Consider the following 24,392-nt stretch of genomic DNA (forward strand, 5'->3'; position numbering starts at 1 on the left):
ATATGTCATGTTATTGTAATAATGTAAATTATTACAATATTGATATACATAAATTAATGAAATAATCATACGAGTATATGTGACATATATAAATTAATATTCCCAGTACATTATGAATATTAAATTAAAAGTTCAGAGGATTAATTATTAGAAAACAAAGTTATGAGATGGAATTTGATGCCTAGAACATACGATTTCGAAATTGTATGTACTTCTTGTCCGAACTTAAGGATCTAGCTTATATGTATAGTTTTGATATTAAAAACATAAATATCTATAGGGTTAAAGGAATTTTCATTCCCTAACTACAGGCCATTCTTATTTTAGTCCCGTAAGTTACTAGGGTTTTAATTTGATCCCGTAAAATTGAAAAATTCTCAATTTTAGTCTAAATTTGGGTGGAAAAATATGTGGGTCACCAGAAAAAATCACATGCGAGACATGTGACTTTTTAAATTGGGGGTTGGATCGTGATTGGCCGGAAAAGTTGATGTGGCGCAGACGTGGCGCCCAAATGAAAATTAAAAAAAATTGACTGACGTAGATTTTTAATTCACATCAGCTGCTGACATGGATTTAAAGGGGAAAGAAGCACAAACAGATGGGAAATCAAAGTCGTGAAATCGTCCGCCAGTCGCCGCCACCTTCTCTCTTCAATTCCACCGTCGTTACTTGGAATTTCTAGCCACTACATATACCATTCGATTCCCCATAGCAAGGAGAACAAAACCCCTCAACTAATTTTGAGATCCGACCACGACAGCGACTGGGCTTTGAAATTTATTGGCGCGGACAATTCTCATCGATTTGCCGTCGACAGGACGACCTACGAATGCGGATTGGTACCATTGGATTCGTCTCCTCACTGTAGTTCTAATGGGACTAGTCTCATCCATTTTCATCAACTAGGTGCAAAGATCCATCGTTTTGAGAATCTCGGTCGTCGTCCGCCGCGACTGCACCTTTTGCCGGCGTTTTCTCCTTCGTCTAAACGAACCACCGGCTCGAAAGACCACCGTTGAACGCCTCTCGTTCTGGCGAATCTTTTGAGACCAGTCCCATCGATTTTGGTCACCTCTGTGAAAAGATCCGACAAAAGCCATCCTCCGCCTTTGCCGACTGTCGCACGGTAGATTCTCCATCATATGACAGCGGATTTTAGGCGGAGAACCACCACTGAGCTCGCCCTACACTGGCAGACCTTCCTCTCTTATCAGAAGTGGCCACCGGAGCCTCGACGGTGTCAGCTTCCTTGGAAGCTAACACGGTCAACTCAGCCAACTCGACTAGTTGACTCACCCGATCATGCAACAGGAACAGCAACAACGCAAACAGCCGACGTGGATTTTTAATCCACGTCAATTAGTTTTTTTTTTTTTTAATTTCCATTTAGGCGCCACGTCTGTGCCACATCAACTTTTCCAGCCAATCACGATCCAGCCCCCAATTTAAAAAATCACAAGCCTCACATGTCACTTTTTCCGGCAACCCACACATTTTTTCGATCAAATTTGGACTAAAATTGAGAAATTTTCAGTTTTACAGGACCAAAATAAACCCTAATAACTTACGGGATTAAAACAAGAATGGCCTATAGTTAGGGGACTAAAATTGCCTTTAACCCAATATCTATATATATTATATCTTAGTTATATACGAATGTCTAAATGTCTGTTATTGTATCACAGATTCCACACTACACTTAACATTGAGAATTAAACATTTATCCTTAATTTTATCTAAACTTCATTTTAATAATATATAAAACTACAAAAACATCAAAGATCATAATTTCAAATATTAGTTCATACCAACCATCTATGATCAGAAGTTAAATTAAGCAGAAAAAGGGTTTACAAGATGTCAATAACTCCGTTCCTGCACTGTAAGAAACAAAGACGTAAATTTGTGAAATTATAAAATATAATTAGTAAATGATGGTCTGAACAGACATGTCCTTATAGAAAATGAAAATGGTCTCAAAGGACATGACATGAATCAATACCACCATTCACATATGCCCCTCCACCTATAAATCTCTCCACCATTTCCCCACCTTCCCTCCATCGTCCAACTCTCGTCTCTCCTTTCATCCCATTCAACCAACCATGACGAACGGCAACACTGGTGGTGATCATGGCTCTCCTTCCAAGCCTACTCCGAATCCCAACCCAAATAGCCCACGCCAGGAGGAGAACCCACGCCGGCGCAGTGGCGGAGCAAATGCTCCTCCTGCCAGTCCCCGACGCCGTGGAAGCCCTTCTTCTCCTCCTAAAACTAGGCCGGTTATGGGCGTTCCTGGTGAATCTGCTTTCGCTCCTTACACAAAGCCACGCAGTGAGCCAGGTGGAAGTGGTGGGCGCGGGGTCGAGGGGGGGCCTGGGTTACAAGGGGCTCAGGTAGTGCCGGTTGGAAGCGGTGGCTATGGAGTTGTTGCTGCACCAGGGGCGCTGAGGATTGGTGGGAGCCCTGCAGCGAGGAAGAGAGTTCGGGAGAGTGGCGCTGGCAGCACGACTGCGGCAGGAGGAAATCAGCCCGGGGAGGGTGCAGGTAACGTTGTGAATTGCAGCGTTTGCGGGAAGGGCTTCCCGTCTCAAAAGGCTTTGTTCGGGCACATGCGATCTCACCCTGACAGGGGGTGGAAGGGGGCACATCCGCCCCCAACGTTCAAGGCGGAGGAGGAATTCGCTGATCTTCATGGTCTGAATCTGCCTGAAGCGGGGAGAGGTGGAGATGCCCAAGAGGGCGCTGCTGATGATCATCAGAAAGAGGATGAGGCCGCCGAAAGTGAAGAGGAAGAGGAAGCCGGCGATTCCGGGAAATACCGCTTGCCAGATTTGAACAACCCACCACCACCTGATGCTAATTAAATGAATGCAAGAGAAAGCTTGAAGTCATAAACTCTACACATTGATGTTTTTTTTTCCTTGTTGTTTCTGCAGGTTGAGGGTTTTGGACATTGGTGGCGTGTTCTTGATCAGATGTTTGCATGCATGCATGCATCCGGTATCTGATCAATACGTACTTTACTTTATATTAATAATTATGTGTGCTGTTAAACTGTGGAATTCATTACGGAAGAACTACATTTAAAAATTTGAAATAGTGTTATATTTCTTCGTTATTGTTTTTCCTCTCATTTGATACATATTGATGGGTAAAACCCTCTTTTTATGTACAATACCTGAAATACCCTTAACGAAGGGTAATTCGGTCATTGTATCACTCTGGATCCGCGTATTCTTGGAAGCCGGATCGGATTACCCATAACCCAAATCCGAATTGTGCATGAAGAACCTGACATGAGAACCGTCAGATTGAGGACGGGTATTCATCTGATGCTGACATGTGGCCCAGACAACAATATCTACATAAGCCCTATAAATACTCAAAGACGCTACATGTTGAGGTAACTGAATCATCGCTTTTTCGACCTGTCTTCTATTAATCGCACATTTTTACCTCGATCACCACAAATTTGAGCGTCGGAGGGTCATTGTCGGGGACGCACCTGACGAGTTTCACGTTCTTGTTTCATTTTCAGGGATTAGCATTTAGCTTATAAGTCAACCTCGAGGTCGCGGATTCGAGCAAGATCACATATGTTCCTGCCGTTCATTTCCATGTATTTGATTTTGGTGGATTTAATCTATATACATCATCACTTGAAGCAGCTCAATTTTTCTTTTTGTTTTTTCATGTTTTTCATTTTCATCTTCACTGCAAAAAAGTTGGGACATTAGCGATTAAAAAAAATCAAAATGATACTTTTAATATTAACGTTAATATGTATTTAGGAGCAAGAAGTTGTATTTATCATGATAATAATTCTATAATTTTAATAATTACTATTATTTTTAAAAAATTGTTATTAATTACCAAAATTTGTATTAAGCATTGCATTGCTTTGTGAAGGAAGGCGGGAAAATGTTGATTTTATGAGTGTAGAGAAAAAGTAAACTTAAAAACGCTTCGTTGCCTATAAATAAAAAATATATTCGTAAAATTATCACTTTTAAATAATTCATGTTAATAAGATGAAAATAAACATATTTACTTGAAGGAAATTGTCAAATTGATTAGCACCATCATTTATTTCGTCGTTGGCGACAGGAAAATCAAATGGGCGTGTCTTGTGCAAATTACATTAGTTCTTTTTATTCGTTAAGAAGGGACTTTTTTTAATTAAATTGTATATTGGGAATTTAAATTCAGAATTAAAAAAATCCACAAAAATGACTTATAGAGTGCAAAAAAACCCCTTGTTTACAAGGGAATTTTTTGCACTTTATTTTTTCAAAATGGAGTTTTTTGCATAACACGGTAAATTGCATTTAACTCGTTTATAAAAGACAAACTTGAATTGTATCTTAAATAACAACTATTGATGTATTTTTACAAAAATTGTTCTTTTTTTTTTTAAATAACTATAATCATCATGGCACACTGTTTCTGCGTACATATAATAAATAATCTTTTACGATTTAAAATATATTATGAATAAAAATATACATTATATTTCTAAAAAAGAAACCAACAAAGAGCAAAAAGAAAATCAACTTAGGGGGTATTATCGGCATTAGAATAAAATTGGTGTCGCGATATCATAATCGTCATTTATGAGAGAAAATGTAGTTGTTGATTTCTTTCAATAAAATGAAATTATGGAGGATAAAAATAAAAAATTATGGTGTTATTGGTAGTTTTCATAACAATTTTACAAACTATCGAGCATGCCCGCTTCTCAATCGTAACCACCCACATTAGGGTTTTTTTTTCTCTGCAGAATCTCAAGTAAAAGTCTAAACCTCTCTGACAAAGGCACATCAATTTTAGTCGTTGAAGTCTTCGTATTCACCATCTCCCATTGAAGTGATGATGTTGAAAGCTTCATTTCCCTATCAGAACCTGTGTCTTTCTCCCTTATGCAGTAGCGGCCTACTACGTTGCTGCTGATGCGAAGTATCCCCTTGTCCCTTACGGACTGGCCCCCAGGTGTTCATTGCCACCTGAAGCCACGGACCATACGGTGTCTCATCCCCCAGGTCCTGAAAATTATCCTAAAACCGCATCTCGCGGAACTTGAAGACATGTCCTAGCCAACCATAGAGATACCATTGCTCGCACGTGAAGGAGACGAGCAATTCCTCCCCCAATGTAGTACAAACACGAGCAATTTTCATTCCCGCCAATTCTATTTAATTAGAATAAGCGTGTTTTTCTCAAAGCTCCATGGACACCCCTCCCAAAACCCTCTTAGGATTAAGAATGTGATATAATTTTCTTTTTTTATAATAAAAAGATAATTAAGCCGACTACCACCAATATCACCACCAGCCGGCCAGCCTGTATTAGCTTCTCTGACGTTAGAGAAGGAAAAAAAATTGCTATAATTTTTTTATTATATTTATTAAATGGATATTAATGAATTATTTTTTAAATTGGATCGAACGTTCCACCTAGCCATCAAGGCTATGGTGCGCAGCCATTTTCCCACCCCTGGCACTGTATGAGGGAGGTCCTATTGGAGCACCCCATATGATACATTTCTCCAAAATTGTGTAATGTCAAAAAAATTTAGGACTATTTTGCAATTTTAGAAAAATAAAAGATAAAAATATCAAAGTATCAAAATTATAAAATGAAAATTAAGATCTTATAAGCTATATAAAATTAAGAGAGAAATTACACTCCCCTCCCCTAAGGTTTGGTGTAATTAATACGTAAACCTCATATGGTTTGAGATATTGCATTTAGTACCCCTGAAGTTTGCTTTCGTCTAACAAATAAATCCATCTATTTGTCAAAATTTATTGAATTTGCTGATATTAACAATAACATTGAATTCAAATTGATATGTACCCTCGACTGATTTACTACTGACTTATTACAGGTTAAATAATTTTTTTAGACTAAACTACACTTATAACTGTGAACCTGCTTCTATAGATTAACGCGTGAATACGTATGAGGGTAATTTGATCTTCAAAAGATTTATTTGACATTCAACAAGTCAGTAATAAGTTAATCATAGGTAAATACAAAAAAAAAATTTTGTATATTTTTGTTAATATCAGCAAATTCGATAAATTTTGACTAACGATAAAACTTATTTGCTAGATAGAATCAAACTTCAAGGGTGCTAAAAATAATTTTCCAAGCCATAGGGGGTTTATGTGTAATTACACCAAATTTTAGGAGAGGAAGTGTAATTATCCTTAAAATTAATGTCATAAGACAAAAATATCTCTATTTCATATACTTACATGCACTCTCTCTCTCTCTCTCTCTCTCTCTCTCTCTCTCACACACACACACACACACACACAAACACAAACACACACGCATTTTCTCTCTAGGACTAATTTTGTTTTGCTATTTAATTTTTCTAATATTCAAGTAAGAAAAAATACTTTACTATTTAATAATAAATTATTATAGATAAATAAAAATAAGATTGATATTGATATTATATTTACTGAAAATATAAATTTAAGACATTTATACTACTAGAAATAATCATTACATTAACAAAGAAAATATCAATTATATGTATATTAATATTCGGCTAGCATTAATGTACATATATATTATTTTTATTCAGAAGTTTAGGTAATAATCATTATTTTTTTGTTATTATAAAAAGATTATCTATTAATTTTTATTTAGAATTAAACTAATATGTACTATTTATAAAAGCAAACATTAATGGAGGTGCTAGATTTAATTTTCTCAAACCATAGGGGATCTACGTGTAATTATACTAAATTTCAGGAAAAAAAAATGTAAGTATCCCTTATTATATTAATACTGTATCGATTGAATCGACGTGTCGAATAATTTTATATATATATATATATATATATATTGATATTACCATATTAATATCTTTGTGTATATGAGAGATAGAGAGAGAGACATTTATTCATGAGGGGGCCGGCAAATTTCCACTGGCCACGGCAAGTCATTTGATGTTGGGTGGTCCATTGTCAACTAGGAAAGGTTGGGGACTCCATCATTTTGCAATTATAGGGTTTCTGAATTATTGGGTTGTTTTTTTACAGTTGTGACTGAGCTTATAAAGTTTTTAAAATATTTAATAAATTTTTTAAATATATAAAAAATGCTAGACAATATTTAACTTTTTAAAAATAAATTCTAGATGTTTCCAAAAGAAAATGTTAATAAATAATTTTTTTTTTTTAATATCAAACTACTTTAGTGTTAACCATATAGATGATCAATGATAAAACTGCACTTCATAACATATTACAAGTTTCATGCATGATTTAATTATAAACAAGCACTTTATAATTTATTTTCAAAATAACACCTAACATTTTATAAGTTTCATAACATTCAATAAACATTTAGAGCTTATCATATTTATTTACATAAATTTAGTCACATCGCGCCTTATTTTAGTTAAAAAATACAATAAAATTTAACTACTAACTTATTTCCAACACAAAATCAAAAATTATTGCAAATACCGCTTAATTTGTTATATATTCTTTCCTTCTAATTGGGTAACAAAAGTTTGCATCAATGCAAAGAAGAATTGTACCAATTGATCACTTTTCTACTCTACTTAATTTCTACTATACCTTTTAAAAACTATGCGCTAATTTAAAGAATATTTTACAAAAAAAATTATCATATCGATCTACTACAATCAGTTATTCCAAACCCTACTCGTCGACGACTTAGGTCAAATTCGACCCAATGATTTTGCCGATGGAAGTTCCCAATAATGTTGCTAGCAATACCGAGGGACTCTGATCGTCCGATGGCAACGCAATGGACACCACCCCCCACATCATCCACGACCCTCTCCTTACTAATTAATATCTCGACGCCCTTCTCGAATTGAAAAACCATGTCCCCTATCTTCCGCCCAATCTCCAATGCGTTTCTATTGAAGCACATGTCCAATGCACCTCCGTAGACGTAACCTTTCTTTAATCTCGTCCCCACCAAACTCACGACTTCTTCCCTTACCTTGGCATAAGCGGCTTCCACTAGGAAAGTGTACTGGGTGCCAGAGTCGACCATCGTCTGGCCAGAGCCGCCGGCGTCTGGCCGGAAAGCAGCCGTGGATATGTTCAATTTTTTTCCGCCAATTTTGATCCCAACCATTGGCACTGTGTACGCCAGGGGGTCAAAATTGGGCATGCGTTGACTTGGAGGAAAAGTCAACAGATTAATGTATTGGAATGTGTGGGAATTGGGATTTTGGCCCAAGTAAAACGTGCCCGTGCGGGTAATCTTTTCGTTGCCGCGTCTGAATGGGACGCAGTAAGAAAATGTCGGCACCTTAGCCTGGGAAATAAACGACAGCCGCCCAAGATTCATTCCCAAAATGCCCTCAGCCTCGCCGGGCTCCGCCGCGCAGCCAAGAATCAAGGGAGGGGTAGTTCGCGAACCGGGGAAGGCGAACCTCTCCCTGACGAGATTGCCCTCGGCCAGGGTCCCGTCAGCGTAGAAGTAGGAGTAGTGGCAGAGGCGGTTTTGGTCACACGTGGTGGGGAGAGTGAAATCGGGAATTCGGGGCTTGCAGACAGGGTGGTTGCAGGGGAGGACGGAGAAGGAAGAAGATAGGGAGGGGTCAAACGACGTCGGCGGAGGAGGCTTCCTGGGGGATTTCCGGTGGCACTGAATCCAGGAAAGCTGGCTGCCGGTGTCTAAAATCATTTGCTGGGACTGAGGTGGGGTCCCAATGGGGAGAGAAACAATCAGGGCCATTGAATACTTGAACGATGTCTTGTAGTTGTAATCGAACGGGGGAAGCGTCTTCTTCGTTTGATTGGAACGCCGTGACATGAGCAGAGAAGACAGAGATTTTGCTCTAGAAGCTGGAGGTTTGGAGAGAGGGGCTGAGGTCAGAGGGAAAGATAATGAAATCGTGTTTTCTTCAACTGTAAGGTCGAAAGAATTGAGAATCAATAGCACCAACAGAGGAAAAAGGAGGGAACTGCAGTACGCCATTCTTGAACCGCAGAGATGTAGAGTGAGAGAGTAAGGAGTGAGGAGAGAAGGGTGGTGGGTAGGTGGGATTTATATGGGTCTGAATGTATGAAGGGAAGCATAAAAAGGGAGAACGCGGTTTTCCAGCCTTTTCTCATAATTGAGTGGTTGTATCTAATGATGGAGCAGTCAGTCAGCCACTTTAGATTTCTGCTACAGTGCTTTTAAGCTACAACTACGTACGTAGGTTGGCACCATGAAATGAAGGTGGTAGATTTATTCAACACCTTCATAATTTCCACGACAAGGTTACCGTTGAACTTCTCTACTCCATCCCTCAAGCACTCACATGTGACCGCGAATCGGATTTTCTATTTTAAGATTTCGGAAAAATAGTATTTTTTGTTTTGTAAATTACGTCTGTTTCATTTTTTACGAGATTAATATTTTCAGTTATTTAACATATAAAAATTAATAATTTTGGTCTTCATTCACTTCACGGCGTAGACTGTGAAGACAGTAGAATTGTAGATGAAAATAGTGGATGAGAACAAAAAATACTGATTTTTGTAAGTTACGGAACTAAAAAGGTTAATCTTATAATGGATGAGATTAAGAGTGAAACAAATCTAACTTAAGGATAAAAAATTGGTATTTTTCCTTTCTTGTAACATGTATGTATGTATCGTGTATAAAAATAATATTGTATATTTTATTTAGAAAGGAGTTTTTATACATAAAACATGTATATGCTAAATGGATTAAACATTTAAAAGAATTTGAAATAGAAAATTTAATTATGTCGTGGAGATTATTTTGCAATAAGATACTTTGGTGGTAATTGCCCAACGTCCAATGGCCTTTTCATTTAAATTTAATTTAATTTAATTTTAAGCCCATTAAAAAAAGTTTTATATTTTTTAATTTAATTAAAAGATTCAAGTCTACTATATTTTATTTTATAAGTGAAATAAATTGATCTAGTTAATTTAAAATATCAAATCCACAATTCAATTAATTAAATCTTGGGGCATTGGTCTAATGGAACAATAACTCCTTTGAATGATTAAGTGAAGCAGTGGAGTGAAAAAGTGAGGAAGGCGAAGTGACATATAGTTTATTTGACTCTGTGTCTGATGATACATAAGATTTCGTACCTACCCAAGTTGTTGAATTCCAGGCCACTTGTGAATTCCACTTCATTGGTTGATACTCAAGTGATGTTCTCTAATTATGCTCCTCGGCAACACTGTGCCAAAGATTGATTTGTGCAATGCAACCGAACTTATATGCCATCCATTTAGTTCAAATGTCACAAAAGTAGAAATATTTAAGTAATAAGTATCGGGTGAATAGCAATTTATTCCTTTGTGATATTGAAAATTATAAAAAAAAAAATATAGCAATTTACTCTCTTATATTTTTTAAAATGAAGCAATTTGTATTCTAAAAATATAGGGAGATAAATAACTATTTATTTTTTCATAAAGAAATAATTTACTCATTTGCAATATCACAAGGGGATTATTTGCATTTTTTCCCTTTGAAAAGTGCAGCAAATCCAAATATTGAAATATCTTGCGAATAATTTCCAATTTGGTTGAGTTTTATATTGACAAATAACAAATCTTAAGGAAAAACCATTTGAAATATTGGAATCTATTGGTCGAATCATATTTTTAGTCATGGAAAACTGTATGACACTTTATGTATTTAAGAAAGGTTAGCAAAGTATTAGGCCACCTTTAGTTTGGGTGATCTCACCCTTAATCACTCTTTATTTTTTATTTACTTCATTTTGAGTCGGCCCAATGTTAGCAGTTCAGATTTGTAATTGTAGATGATATTTGCTTGATCGCAATCAGGTCCATCAATTTAGTATTATGATGTCACCCGAGCTAATGACTTCTAATTTTGTCCTCAAATATTTGCAACCAAATTACCTCATAATCCCTAATTGTGTAGATAATAACTAATTGACCTGCTTCTTTTGTAACAATGGTAGAACGGACTTCTCAACCTCTCTATTTTGAAGAAGAGACTGCGGTGGCGTTCCATCTCAAGAACTATTGAATGCAATCTTCTTGAAAAAATGAATAAATTGTACTGTTCATTTTGAAATTCATTTTACTACTGGGAAAAAAATACTTGTTGGTAGTTAGAACTTTCTTTTTTTATAAATAAAAATAGAGGTGGAAAGGGCCGAGGGGTGAGAGGCCGGGAAGGGGGGCTGAAGGGGTTGTGTTAGGGCATTGTTGTTAGGCCGAGGGGAAGGGGGATTGAGGGGACGGGGTGGAAGGGCGAGGATGATATGGCTCTAAGAGATTAACATATTGTCATGTCTACCGTGGCTCTGAATTTGAGTAAATCCTACGAACTCTCGTGAGAATCAACATAAGAGCACATGACCATTAATAATGCTGCTAGTCCACTTTGAAAAAGGATCGATGCAACTATGCATATGGCATATTAAAATATAGCGAATGGATCTAATTCAAAGCATATTCTATTTCGTGGCTCTCTCAAATAAAAAGCTCTAGAGGCTCTTGCACCTATTACATAATATTCAATTACTCTATTATATTTTCTTGTATAATTTAAAAGTTTGTACCAAAATTGTTATAGATTTGAAGTTTCAAATCTAAAAATTAATATTGAATTCCAATTTTCTTATTAAATGAAATCATATTTGATAACACTATTTTTAATTTTATAACAACCCACTGTTCATTTCAATTTAAATTTTTGGGTTCTAGATTTCCAAACCTAACACTATATGTAGGCCTGGGAGTTTAGGTAGATATACAACTCATTCTTTCTTTGTATTTTACTTTCTTATTCTCCCTACTGTATACTTTCTAGGACGGCTTGATAAGTTCTAATCATTAAATTTTTATTGTGATCGTGCCCACAATAAAAACATCAATTGTGGTATTTTTTTAATTTTATTTTGAAATGACGGTGAGCTAATAGTACCTATACAAAGGGAAAAGACATCAATATCTTAAAATAAGGTCAAGAGTACGAGTATTCAAAATTCAGTTAATCATTCAAAAATCCACCAAATTGAATTTTTGGTTCAAATTAAAAATCGAACCGAAATCTCTATTCAATTTTTGTTTTAAAAAAAAGTTTGATACAGTGGATCGATATCATTTGGCTAGGTCGATTAACCATGCCAACCAAATAAACAAAATTAAACAAATACATGTGTATATATGTATATATTATAATTTTATAAAATACATAGATAAATTATATTTATAATTAATAAATCTATATTATATTATAATAATATAGAAATAAAAAAGCTATTAAATTTCCATTTCAACGTATCGAATTATTAATTAACCAAGAAAACAGTTCGATTAGGTTAACTGAATTGCACACCCCTAGTCAAGAGCTAATGGTTTTATTTGAGAATTTTATGTATTATTTATAGGTGTCTCTTGATTGACTCGAATCTATTTTAACATAAAATTAAAGCTTTCTACAACAATATTTTGAACAAAAATAATTAACAGAAGCATCTAATTGGGTGGCCCTCATTCTTCTTCCTCTATAAAGGTCATAAGATAAGCAATCCCCATTCCATTTCAGGGCTTCCAACTTCCATCACGTACGATTCACTTCTAATGTGTCAGCCGAATTTGACGCGGAGTGGTGCGGTTACAACTATCTTAAGTGGCAAAAATACATTTTTAAATAATAATTTATTTTAAACTAATTTTTATTTTGAATAAATTACAACTTTTCTTGAAATTTCTCATAATTATGAATCCCCCTCTTTGTTTGTAATACCCCTATAATTTAAACGATCATTTAACAATTAACCTATTTTGTTAATCTCTATTAAATTTTCATCTAATTTTTTTATAGTAAATTAATACTAAAAATTATAATTTTATTTATTTTTTAATTTTTTTTATTGACTAAACAAATAATTTTTTATAATTATTTTAATTTTTTCATTCACTTCATCTGAATTCAAAAAAAGTACATTAAAGGTATAATTAACAATTTTATTACTCCTTTCAAGAACTACATAAACTATAAAAATGGTTGTTGTAATTTACTTTTTTAGTTTCTTCATATTCTTTTTATCTCATTTAAAAAATATATATAATTTTGTTGATCCTTTACATATTATTATTTTCTAAAATTTTAAATTTTTCTCTCTATTTCAAAATTATAATCCATTTCCTTCCATTTTATGAAAACACCAATCAAATACATGCCACAAAATTTTTGTACTTACTGCAATTTACATTTATATGATATTTGCAAATTAAATTACCCACTATTAAAAAAAATAATAGCAATTTACCCTTATATTTTTTAACATTTTTGCATATACATAGCAAACAAAACATAGAAACCTAACATTGAGGACCTGGCGATGTTTTTTATATAACCCTATTTTTTTAGTGCCAGAACTACTTCATATTCAGGTGATTTTTATGTTTTCAGTAAAATGTCCGTATATTTGTTTATTAAATTATTTAATTTTATTTCAATATCTATTTTAATAACTTTGAACTTTTCACTATTATATTTTAAATATTATATTAATTTTCCTTCACTCGTAAAAAGTTAATCAAAAAAATACATATAATAAAATTTTCGTCATACTGTCGCACACAAATCAAGTTGAAACCAATTTCATGTTCCATTAAAACTCAAAAAAAAATTCCACAGGAATCAAAAACACTTTTTTCTTATGAAAAACCAAGCAAAAAATCAACATAATTATTCTAAATTGTTTTACAAATTAGATATGTTTGCTGTAGAACACAAGAATATCAAGTTGAATTATTAATAATACATACGTGTCACATAATTGATTCTTTATCACTAATTAATTATCTATGATTCACATAACAATGGCTCCAAACAGGGGGAAAAAAGAAGAGATCAAATGGGCATTGGTTATAGCTCTCAGTCAAAGGCCAAAGTTTTTCCACAGGAGAAAACTGATAGGGTAATCCCTCAAAGATTTTAACCCAGAGGAAGAAACTTCAAAGAAGTTACCATCCACCTTGAATCGCTTCACAGAGCCTTCATCTTAACTCTACTGAGAAAAGATTCATAAAACCACTGCAAAGCAGATACAAAGAGAAACGGCGATAGCTTCCTCCGACCTAAAATCAAATCGGAAGTTATCCCAACAGGCTCTCTTCGGTGTGGTTAAAGCAAAATCAATCATCACTGAGCAATTTCCCAACACCAAAAATTGAAACAAAAAAAAGGGAAAAAATAAGAGATGATCGTGAGAAGAAAGTGTGGAACCTACGAGAAAACGCAGGAATCCACTTGGAGAATCAGAGCTGCGTGTCCATAAGTACCCCATAACAACGACTAATTTAGCATCCTTTCGTATTTCCTCTGCGAGTTTATGCTGAAACAGAGAAAATCATAGAAGATGCGAACTGATCACGGTCTTTTGCAAACAAAAATTGAGTTTTATTTGTTGTAGAAATGGAAATCGAAGTTGAAATGGAGAAGAAAACAGAGAAGGCTCCGCCGTTGACATCTGAACGAACAGAGAGGCGAGGCTGCTGATATATATAAGGGGAGAAATTAGGGTTTTATTGGAGCTGGAGGCTTGAAGTTGGGCTTCACTAGGGGATCAAAGATAGAACTGATGTAGCGGATGGGTTCAAATGAATCAGATTCATATAAAAAACAAACACACACACACACACACACACACACACACACATTTTGGATGCGATTGAAATATTTGTTTACGGCCCAAAGTGCGGATCTTTATTTATTTATTTAGGATAAATTACAATAATTTTTCTTAAAATTTGACATAATTATAAATATTATGTTATTATTTAAAAAATTATTAATATCCTCTTATTTTAGAGATCGTCTGAATATTAGCTCATTCAGTTAGTTTCAGTTCATTTTGAGTAATAAATCGATCAAAATACCCTTGAGGATTAGAATTTATAATTTTATTTATTTTTAAAATTTTTTAATTGACAAAGTGGATAATATTTTTATAATTTTTCAACCTTTTACATCCACTCTATCCGTTTTTTTTTATAAATTTTTATTTAAAAACAAAGAAAAAAAATACAGTAAGGGCATAGTTGATAATTTTATATCTCCATCGAATGATTGTATAATTTTATCAAACATCAGTGTAAATTTTTAAAACATAAAAAAATATCATAATTATGTCAGATTTTAAGAGAAATTATTGTAATTTACTCTATGGTGAACAATAAATTTATTTATTTATTTGGGTAAACAGTAAATTTTATGAAATAAAAAATGATGCACGACAGGTATATTAATTGAACTTGAACTATGAGATTATGCTCAAAATTCTAAAAGACAGTAACTCGATCTTTTTGTTATTTAGGCTCAATTTATGAGTTGATTGAATAGGATATTCTTAATAATTCAGTTCAAACAGTGGGTTACTTATTGCATAGCGATCTTATTTGTTTCAAATCAACATCATGTGATATTATTCATTCATATTTGTTCTTTTAAATATATTTTATAATAGAATGAAGTCCCCAAATGATACATGATTATAACGTATAGTTACACATATGATAGTGATCATGAAATTTGCGTCCAAATTCTTGGCTTAAATGTACGCACAAGGTTGGTTTTAGAGGTAAAAATCAAGCCGGGGTTGTGAAGCTTAAATTGCTCGCACAAGGTACGAACTGTTCAAGGAGACCCCAATACCTGAGTTCCATGCTAAAATGTTCATGATTGATGGCGGAGGTTGACAGTTCCATGCTAAAATGTTCATGATTGATGAGCAACCTCCGCCAAAATACTATTAGAATCTTCGTCCACGAGGTGTCTCCTCTTTGCCACATGGATTGCCCCTGGGTGTATATCAATGATGTTAGGTCCCACTCTACACTTCCTCGATAGAGTTGATGGTCTCGTTTTACCCCTTCGCACATTCTAGATCCTCTACGGTGGAACAAATCCTTCACTATAGACTATAATGGCACATTCACAAGCGACTCGACCAAGAGGTTAGGATCACCTAGGTCCTCTACTCCCATAACCACATCCAAGCTTGAGTGTAGCCGCTCCGTCCTTACGAACTTGCGGTGATCTGGACGTAGTTGGCAACTCAACTTCCTCTCCTGATGATCAATTCCTTACGTGTGGTCCCGACATGTAGTATGTCCAGTTTATTCTATTCTACCGCGCTTTGTTAATGGGGAGACTCTTTGCTTAGTTCCTATTACACTTCTTTACCCCTCGTTTACGAGCCCAGGCTTACACTAGCCCTTTCTGGCCTGATCTTACTTGGTTTTGGTCTTCTCCCCCACGAGCTGCTTTCGCATGCCATTGTCACCCTCTAAACTCATTTGTACTTGGTGTTAAGAAATTCCCAAAATTGTCCACCCCTTCGACTCTTGTCATTCGAAGCCTACCGCTTGATGCCTCCCATGAAACCCAAACCCATTGGTCCTTTCTCACTAGGTCTCGGCAAGGTAGCTCCCAGCCAAGGCCCATATGGTATCTAACCTGGATCAACGAAATTATCATAGTTTCACAATATTTACTGATATGCCCCAGCTTACCGCATAAGTAACAGAAGTGTAGTAGCCTTTCATACGTGAATGTGACCAAGCGTTTGTCCCCCATCGCCGTATGTATCTTTAGCGCCCTTTTAAGTGGTAGGTTAACGTTTAGTGAGACCCGGATACAAGGGAGGCACCCAAGGACATTTGCCCATGTTCATCTATTTCTGTGTCTCGAAATTTTCCAAGCTTGCTACCTATGAACGTCCCAATCCCCAGTGTCATCTTGCTTAGCGTAAGGTCATGCATATGCACAAAAAAGTCGCACCAATTGAGGTTCACGTGCATGGGATTTTCCTCCACTTTTATGCCATTAATAGTTAATATGTTCCTGTCAAAGCTCCACGGGGCAACCTTCAAGCGCCCTATTGCTATCAATAAGATGGCAAAATAGCAACAGTAATCGGTCCTCGGAAGCTGGACAATCTTCATCCTTTCAACAGCATTAATCATACCTTTAACCAAGCGACTTAGCCCTTTGAAATTATACGTCCGCTCCGCTAGTAACCTACCAACAAGACAAAGCTGATGACTATCTCCATCCGCATTCCACAATCCGTCCCGCATAACAATCCCTGACTCCTCATCATCCCTGAGTTCCTATGCTTCTCCCTACATCGCAGAGTCAATTCCATATCCCCGTTTAGTGTAATAGAAGGAAGCCGAAACTACTAAGACGCACCAAACGTTGAGCCGGTGCAAGCTTAGCGCCATCGAGTCTCTAGTTACGAAAAATTATAAGAAGCTAGATCGAAAGCCGTGAGAGGGGGTTCCCGTGTGACAACAACTACGAAAACTCTCAATCAGTAGACCCACGAACTGCTTCGAGACGGCGGAACGAAACCCACCAGGCACCGGCCAACACAAAGTAGTCGGATCAAGATTGGTAAAAGAGATGTTCTAAGTGGGACTCTCATACGATAGCTAGAGAACAAAACCACTCTCGTACAAGACAACTCAAATACAATTTTCAGGTCTGAATAAAACCCAACTTTGCCGTTCTTAATTCATATGTAACTGTAGTCACGGTTAAATAGTAATTATCAATTTTACCTTAAACATGATCAACTTTAGAGTACTCCATATATATATGAATTTGTGGTCCATTGTCTCTATTCTATAATATTTATATCTGTAAGTTTTCATATTTAACAATGTTTTTTATTATTCTATTAATTTAATTTATAAATCTAGAAATTTAGAAAAAAAAAAAAATACAAACAATCTTATTGTGATACTGCAAATGAGCAAAATTACCGCATATTAAAAAGAAGCAAATTATTTTCCTATGTTTTTAAAAATGTTATGCAGCAATTTTCTCCCGTGTATTTTTCAAAATGATTGCTTTATTTTAAAAGATACAAAAGATAAATTGCTATTATTTTTTTTAAGGAGATAATTTACTTATTTGTAATATCATATTGAGGTAAATTGCATTAAACGTCTTGAAAAAATTATAACCAGTAGTAAATTGAGAGAATGAATTTTAGGTGGATTTCACATTCCGTTCCTTGATGAAATAGGAAAATAATGTGATCCAAAGCAAACATGGATCAGGACTTCAACATCAAACAAATCTCTCCCTCTCTCTCTCTCTCTCTCTCTCTCTCTCTATATATATATATATATATATACATAAAACGAGAGTTTGGATCAATTAGTTTCAGTTTGGCGGGAAACAAAGGAAAGAGCAACCAAAATGGGTGGACATGCATTCTTTATTCCTGGCAGAGATAACTGTGAATCCCCTTACTCTCTCCGCTTAGCGAAGCACCTCAGTTCAAGACTACATCACAACTTGAGCCATATTTCACAGCATGAAGTTGATGTTTTCTTCGGCCGCAACGTCGAGCCCGTAACTATAACTGACGTGATCCGGCAACCAACTCAAGAAACGTCACTGGAAGAGAAAGTGCACGTCGACCGGCTGCCCGGGAGATCCTTAACAGCTGTGAAGAAAATAACTCAGAAAAATTCAGCACGCAGAGCAAAGCAAGAAGAGCATATGGATGAGGAAGCGGGGCTCGGATGGTCCGATCAGAAAGCCAACGAGAAGCTGTTGAGGGAGAAGTTCAGGTCCAAGATGATTACGCTTACAATTTGTTTGTCGCTGCTTTTACGGTCTTTACTTCTTTTGTTTTTCGTTTTGTAGTAATTAGTACAGATTTGAAATAGCATTGGTCCAAGATTGGAAGGCGTTTATCAAGAAATGATTGATCAAGAATCAAGATCTTAATGGAATAAAGAAAGTTCAATGGATAACTGCAATTTGTTTAATTTTTTTATAGTTTTTTGTTCTTTGGTTCTTTCGTTAATTTTTTAGGTAGTATAGTTTACAAAAAAGGAAAAAAAATCCATATTCGAGTACGTAAATTCTGTTTCTGGAGTATCATGATGTGTTATTTGAAATGTTCATATAATTTCTTGTGAAAAATAAATATTATTTTAGCTATCTATGCTTTTTAAGAAAGAAGCACACTGTCTCTTTGGGAGAGGGTAATTTTCTCCTTTTGAAAAAATATAAAGAGGTAAAATAGTATCTTATTTTTAGAAAGAACTTACATGAACATTTTAAATAACATAAGGAGATAATTTATAATTTTAAACAACTAACGGCTTGGACTGATGCTCAACAGCAGACTCGGACTCGAGAACATCCTCAACTGGCTATTGCGTTGGTCCCTCGACTGGGGCATCATCAACTGTAGGTGTAGAGGTCAGTTGTAAAAATATTCTGATAAAGACGTTCCTCAGTAATATCATCATGACTTTCGAAGTCATGTGCGAACAAATCCAACGAGCGCGCATAGATGCTCAAGATCGGTTTGAGGTCAAGGTGGAGATCATCAGACAGATGGCACCTCTTGATCCGGATGGAGATTGGGAGAGGTGAGGGGCTCGCGCTCTCGACAATCCCCATACATCCACGAGTGAACCATCGTTGGAAAGTCTCTATAATATTAAAGAAAATCTGGACCGCAATGGAATAAGAGCTACATCATTTGAGTCATTAAAATCTAAAGTTTCTAGAGCATGTCAGGGAATATTGGCGGGAGACCCATGCGTATTCACATTATGCTCATGCACTACTAGATTTTCTTGAGATTTGATGCGACGTGAGGATCTCACGAAGGTGGACTCAGTGAGTTATTAATTTTCAAATGTCGAAAAATATACTTTGCATAGATAACACTAATTAGAAACGTACAATCAATGTGTTTGCCCATATAAATAATATCTTTATTATATAAAATATGGAGAAAGATGTTCATAATGTTTGGATTCGTTTTTTGAGTGTTTTGTGGAGATAGAGAGAGAAAAACAAAGATAAATAAGTGTGTGTTAGAAATAGTATGTATGTTTGGATTTGTTTTTGGAGATAATTTAAAATAAGTATTATATGTTTAATGTTGTGTTTTGGGAGACAAAAATTACTATTCATTATCAAATCATGTCTTTTTTTATATATATTTATGTGTATGTGTGTGTATATATATCTGTATGTATTTATGTTAAAACAGTTAAAAACACATAAATAAGGTGTTTTTGAATAATGGCAAACATTGAATATGTTTTGACTTGTCTTAAAAATAATTTAGAAATGAAAACAAACATAGTGGTTGATTTTTGAGGAGTTAATTGAACATGACGAGTGGGGAAACACAATATATAAACTTTAGATAACAACCAAAAAAATAGACCAAAAATATAAGATAACAAAACCCCCTTCCAATTATATATAATAGAGATATTTATATAACTGATTTGAATAAATTATTCATTGATTAAAAATTAGCACAAAATTAAAGAATTACATGATAAATAATTTCATGACATTTTACACTCTTGAAATTTGTTTTACATTCATTATATTTATTCACTTGCATCTAAATAAATTGATTGATAATATTCAATCGAACTGGTGGAAAAAGCCTAATCGTTTTTTCTCGGAGTACTCCCGATCTATATTTTCTAATGGGTTTGGATTTGGATCTGGATCTAATAATATGCACTAGACCTGCTTATGAACAGGCGGTAATCTAGACAAGGATCGGATAGAACTTTCTCGTCAGGCCATTGAACTTGAAGGTTAACTGAATTTCGATAAACTCCAGTAATGCTGCAGCAATAGCTATGACAAACTCACTTCGCAGATCCATGACAATTTACTGTGCAGATTGACACAACCAGGTAGTCTAGAAATCTTCAAGTTCCGGCGGTGTAGCGGCAACTTCCATGTCAATATGGTAATCAAGTATAATATTCATTACATTTTGCCGCATAGTGAATAAATGTAGGCTGGAGAATGATTCACATAACGAATAGGGAATGAATGTAGGGGGGAGAATGATTCTCACCAACGCATTCGAGTGTGGAATAAGGCCTCATGAAATAGCTAACACCAGCAACAACAAAAGGAGGCACATCGGCAAAATGCTAAACAAAGCATCATCATATAGCTTATTTTTTAATCAAAATTCAAAATGCCGGGCGACTACAAGAAAACGGGCAACGCATACTTTGCGTGATACTGAGTTCTGATCAAAGTCCTGGATAACCAAAAATGTAGAAAAAAACTAAATGATTTGACATGCTATTATAGCCTAATAAGTTGCAATGTATCCACATGGTAATGGAGGGATTAAAAAGCAGCTGATAAACTCAAATATCAACATCCGACATAGATAACTTGCCGGTGGGAGCAGCAACAAAAAGCATGCAAGCATATCCCACCATTACAGATTGACCACCGATTTTTCTACAATACCGGATACAATACACTGAATCAAGTATTTCACAGTTTGATGGTCACTTTGCTGATTTTGAGTGTTTAATAAGCCAATTAATGACGGCATCTATGTTAACTGACTCCTTGCAAGATATCATATAGCAGCATACTTCCCTGTCTGTGACTGAATTTAGTTCCCTGGAGAAAAATGAACATGACCAACCACGACAAATATTAGTGAAAGGTTGACAAAAATAAATGCTTTTTACATAAAGAGCAGTTAGCCCTGTTTGTGCTAACTTACAGCTGATCAACCAGTGCTTGCTGTGAAAGAGCTTCTGACTTATCAATTTTGTTGCCGAGGACAAGCAAAGGAATTCCAGCCAATGAAGGTTTCTTCAAGAGATCATGTAATTCACTTCGAGAGATAGGTATGCTGTCTCGATCAGCAGCATCAACAACATATCTGTTGCACGTAAGAGAGAAACAAAGCAAAGGGAATTTAGAAGTCGAACCAGGTCCACTTCTCTGCTTCTTTTGTCTGTATTGCAATTTATGAGAGTTTTCATGTTTCCAGTTGTTCCCTTCAGTAGCTTCGTCATCAATAAATAATTAGAAACCTCAACATGCCCAGCTAAGTTAGACATGTTTCATGCGTACAGGTATGCAACATGGCAACATTACGTTATACACGTGACACAGAATTATTGTTCTTTATGACACAAATAAAATGATTATTCCAATTAAACACGTGATCTACCAAATTAGGAAGAAAATTGAAATATGGGCATTACAGTATAGCTGAGACACCACGACAATAACGCTCCCACATGGAACGAAATCTTCGTTGCCCTCCCAAATCCCAGAGTTTTATGGTCACATTTCCTTTTGTAACCTTGCGCATATTAAATCCAACCTGTTCTCCAGAATAAGAAGAAAAGTTTCTGCTAAGGATAGTGATAGCCAGAAGAAAGCAGCTGTGGTTTCATTAACAACTCAATATGATACCTACCGTTGGAATCATATCCTCGCTATAACCTCCTGTCTGATAAAAGACAATCTCCATTAGTGTAACGAAATGAGGTAACAGAAAACATGGGCACATTTACGTCTGTGCATGCATGTGCATCGTGTCAAAGAGAGAAATCAAATGTTTGATATACACTCACAGCAATGGCATTAACAAGTGAAGTCTTCCCCGCATTTTGTAGCCCCACGAGAGAGAGTTCCATCTCCTGTTTGAAGAATAAGCTGATATGGCACATAGTTAGAAATAAAAAAATTAAAATTTAACACCATCAACTAGCAAAAGTTTGAAACACTAACTAGTGACTGTTTAATGCAGGAACATACATACAAATTATCTCATGGCCGACACTACCAACTTCAAATAAATGCAAGCACATCATCCATGATTTAGATGGCACCCAACTGCTTATTCAGACATTTTTTCTTCTAAATACCCCAGACAAGAAGGCCAATATTAAGAACGATAAGAATTATTTCGGCTCCAATTTTAAATACCTCTAAAATACATAAAATAACACGGAAAGACACATAAACTAGAGGTGCTTGAAGGAGAAATGACCTAGGAATATTACATCACTTAATATATAAGATATACGAGATTCAGAGATTGTCAGGTTCTGATTCAAATTCAATTAGTTCAGTCTATTTGAGACACAGAAACACAACAAAATCTTACAGTTCGTTTATCAGTTTGTATCTCTGTAATACTCAGGCATTAAGGTGCAATGCTTCCTAATCCATTTCCCCCCGTTTGTTATTTCTTTACGTCTAAAATCTTCTCAAGGTATAACATAAACCAAGACACCAAGGGGGTTGTGCTTGGATCGAGGATTAAGATCAATTGAATCCAATACAGAGTCAAAATCAACCAAAGTTATATGAAAAATAGTTCAAGATCGGTGCCGAGAGATTATAACTCCATTACAGTTTGAATATCCTAAAAGCACAACAGATTTATTATACTGTGTTTAAGTTTCTTAGGTCTAAAATCCTTCATTGCAACTTAAGAATAACTACTGGAAGATCTTTCCTAATTGCATAAGCCACCATAGAAACTAGTAGCAGTCAGCAGCGGAGACTGGATACTGATTCTTTAATAAAAACAACATATTTTCAAGGCCATTTTCTTTTCTTGCTCAGAAATATATATACTGCCAAATAAATCCAAATCCAACATAAATAAAAATACTGCAGAATAAACCCACTTAATCCTTTAATATGACAGACCTAAAGCAGAATATACCTATTTATTCTATCCTTTGACAGAACAAAAAACTAGCATCAAATAAATACCAGCATGTTAATCCAACAAATACAAGAATTGGTAAAACATACGTCCGGCAACCATTTATTTTGAGGAAGAAAAAATTAAAAAAAAAAAAACCAAGAACTAAGTAGCCTAAAGAAACAACTGCAAACCCTTAAACTGAATACAGAGGGAATATATATATATATATATATATATGTAAGAAAAACTTACCTTCTTAGCCAGTTGAGTAAAGAATCCCACAAGCCCATGTTCGAAATATTAACAAGGAGATAATATTTTGATGAGAAGAACTCAGAGAAATTCCGAGAAAGAAAACAAAGAAGGAGAACCTTCTGGTTCTTGAATTCTCAGAGGAGAAAGACGAGAGAAGAGATGAGAAAAGGGACAAGAAAGGGATGTCTGACGTGCGAGAAAAGGGCGAAATTTCACCGACTGAAAAGATATTCGCAACCTTTTTTTGTTAGTTTCCGGGCACAATAGGGCTGAGGTTTCTCAATTACCTCTTCTTCTTTACCCTTTCCCGGGTGTTCTTAGACCCTCGTGTGGTACTGAAGTGTGGTAGGACTAAAACTTGAAACTTTTCTGAAATTAAATAAGGGGAGATAGAGGAATGATTACCAACCAAAAAACGTTTATAATTTTTAAATATTATATGCACACGGATCCATGCGAGAGTGTTTGAAAAAGTTGAAAGTTGTAACAAAATTAAAATTAAATAGCATTTGTAAAAAAAAAAAAGTAAAAAATGGATAAAAGCTACACAACTTAATCGACGAAACACTGTTTTATGCCTATGTATTGAAAGAATACTCTTTTTTTT

General features: G+C 35.2%; 3 protein-coding genes across 3 annotated transcripts; 1 reads left to right on the forward strand and 2 right to left on the reverse strand.

Annotated features, from left to right (window-relative positions):
- Positions 2,109-2,870, forward strand: LOC105178398 (translation initiation factor IF-2-like). Its single transcript, XM_011101862.1, has one exon. The coding sequence runs from the start codon at positions 2,109-2,111 to the stop codon at positions 2,868-2,870; it is 762 nt and encodes a 253-aa protein (XP_011100164.1).
- LOC105178190 (aspartic proteinase PCS1) lies at positions 7,481-9,052 on the reverse strand. The gene has a single exon (XM_011101600.2). It carries the CDS (start codon positions 8,986-8,988, stop codon positions 7,657-7,659), a length of 1,332 nt encoding a protein of 443 aa, XP_011099902.1. The 5' UTR covers positions 8,989-9,052; the 3' UTR covers positions 7,481-7,656.
- LOC105178191 (ADP-ribosylation factor-like protein 8c) lies at positions 21,110-24,163 on the reverse strand. Its single transcript, XM_011101602.2, has 6 exons — positions 23,783-24,163; positions 22,443-22,524; positions 22,286-22,318; positions 22,068-22,189; positions 21,578-21,739; positions 21,110-21,471 (listed from the first exon to the last, which is right to left on the reverse strand). Exons 1-6 carry the CDS (start codon positions 23,818-23,820, stop codon positions 21,354-21,356), a joined length of 555 nt encoding a protein of 184 aa, XP_011099904.1. The 5' UTR covers positions 23,821-24,163; the 3' UTR covers positions 21,110-21,353.

This window comes from Sesamum indicum, linkage group LG15, assembly GCF_000512975.1.
Source record: "Sesamum indicum cultivar Zhongzhi No. 13 linkage group LG15, S_indicum_v1.0, whole genome shotgun sequence".
In the NCBI taxonomy this organism is placed as follows: domain Eukaryota; kingdom Viridiplantae; phylum Streptophyta; class Magnoliopsida; order Lamiales; family Pedaliaceae; genus Sesamum; species Sesamum indicum.

Coding starts and splice junctions, on each gene's coding strand:
- LOC105178398 (XM_011101862.1), top strand. CDS start 2,109: ATGACGAACGGCAACACTGGTGGTGATCATGGCTCTCCTTCCAAGCCT.
- LOC105178190 (XM_011101600.2), bottom strand. CDS start 8,988: ATGGCGTACTGCAGTTCCCTCCTTTTTCCTCTGTTGGTGCTATTGATT.
- LOC105178191 (XM_011101602.2), bottom strand. CDS start 23,820: ATGGGCTTGTGGGATTCTTTACTCAACTGGCTAAGAAG. Junction 22,525..23,782: donor TTACTCAACTGGCTAAGAAG/GTAAGTTTTTCT, acceptor GTGCCATATCAG/CTTATTCTTCAAACAGGAGA. Junction 22,319..22,442: donor CACTTGTTAATGCCATTGCT/GTGAGTGTATAT, acceptor GTCTTTTATCAG/ACAGGAGGTTATAGCGAGGA.